The sequence below is a fragment of the Daktulosphaira vitifoliae genome, unplaced genomic scaffold, assembly GCF_025091365.1.
Source record: "Daktulosphaira vitifoliae isolate Bord-2020 unplaced genomic scaffold, ASM2509136v1 Scaffold_3329, whole genome shotgun sequence".
NCBI lineage: Eukaryota > Metazoa > Arthropoda > Insecta > Hemiptera > Phylloxeridae > Daktulosphaira > Daktulosphaira vitifoliae.
In genome coordinates, this window is record NW_026102889.1 from 1 (window position 1) to 1100 (window position 1100).

The following is a 1100-nucleotide window of genomic DNA, read 5'->3' on the forward strand; positions in this document are numbered from 1 at the left end:
AAGCTTTGACAACATTTGATCGTGAAGAAAAAAAAGTTTATGAGATTCCCATCACAATATCAGATAGTGGAATTCCAAAAATGACTGGAACAAGCAAATTACTTGTAATTATTGGTGATGAAAATGAGAACCCAATGAAGCCAGGACGAAGTTCAATATTTGTTTACACTTATAAAGGAGAATCACCTGACATGGAAATTGGTCGAGTTTATGTTGATGATCCTGATGACTGGGATTTACATGATAAAAAGTTCAGATGGTTAAATGGTCCACATTTAAACTTTGATCTTAAATCTGAAACTGGTATGATAACCATGCTTCAGGGGACTAGGGAACAGACCTATGTTTTAGAATTTGATATTACTGAAGAAAGCCGTTTAATTCCCAGACACTCAGTAAATGCAACTGTTGTTATAACTGTGAAAGAAATTCCAGAAGAAGCTGTTGATAAATCAGGGTCGGTTCGATTAGCTGGTATATCCGCTGAAGAATTTATTACACCTAATCAAGTAAAATAATTATTAAAAACTTTTAAACTAAATTTAATCAAATCAATCAACTAAATTAAATCATGTGTATCATATTTTTAGTATGGTGTTAGTAAAGCTACAATTTTAAGGGAAAAATTAGCATTAATTTTGAATGCTAGCATAGAAAATGTAGATGTATTTACAATTTTGCATTCACCAACCAATCCTAACACTACACAACTTGATGTTAGATTTTCGGCTCATGGTTCACCTTATTATCAGCCTGAAAGGATTAATTCTGCGATTGACTTACACCAAGCTGAGGTATAAAATTCTTAGTAGTATATATTAGTAAGCCTAAAACATTTAGCATTAATTAATTCTTTATTTAATATTTTAGCTTGAAAAAGAATTGGGTGTAGTTTTTCTTATGGTTAATATTGATGAATGTTTAGTAGAAAAACTTTATTGTGAATCTTCGTGTACTAACTTTCTTAATAAAAGTAATGAACCAGCTGCAGTATTTACAAATACTACATCATTTGTTGGTATACGAGCTATAATTAAGCCATTTTGTCAGTGTGAACAGAGGTTACCCTCTGTTATAACTTGCTTTAATGGTGGTACTCC

The 1100-nt window shown here is 31.4% G+C and overlaps 1 protein-coding gene across 1 annotated transcript; it reads left to right on the forward strand.

Annotated features, from left to right (window-relative positions):
• Positions 1-5: 5 nt before the first annotated feature.
• On the forward strand, positions 6-1096 carry LOC126910038 (DE-cadherin-like; the record flags this gene model as incomplete). The annotated part of the gene is made up of 3 exons (XM_050692435.1): positions 6-509; positions 591-794; positions 871-1096. Coding segments are annotated over 3 exons (934 nt in total), but the record flags the coding sequence as incomplete, so codon positions are not given.
• Between the last annotated feature and the right edge of the window lie 4 nt (positions 1097-1100).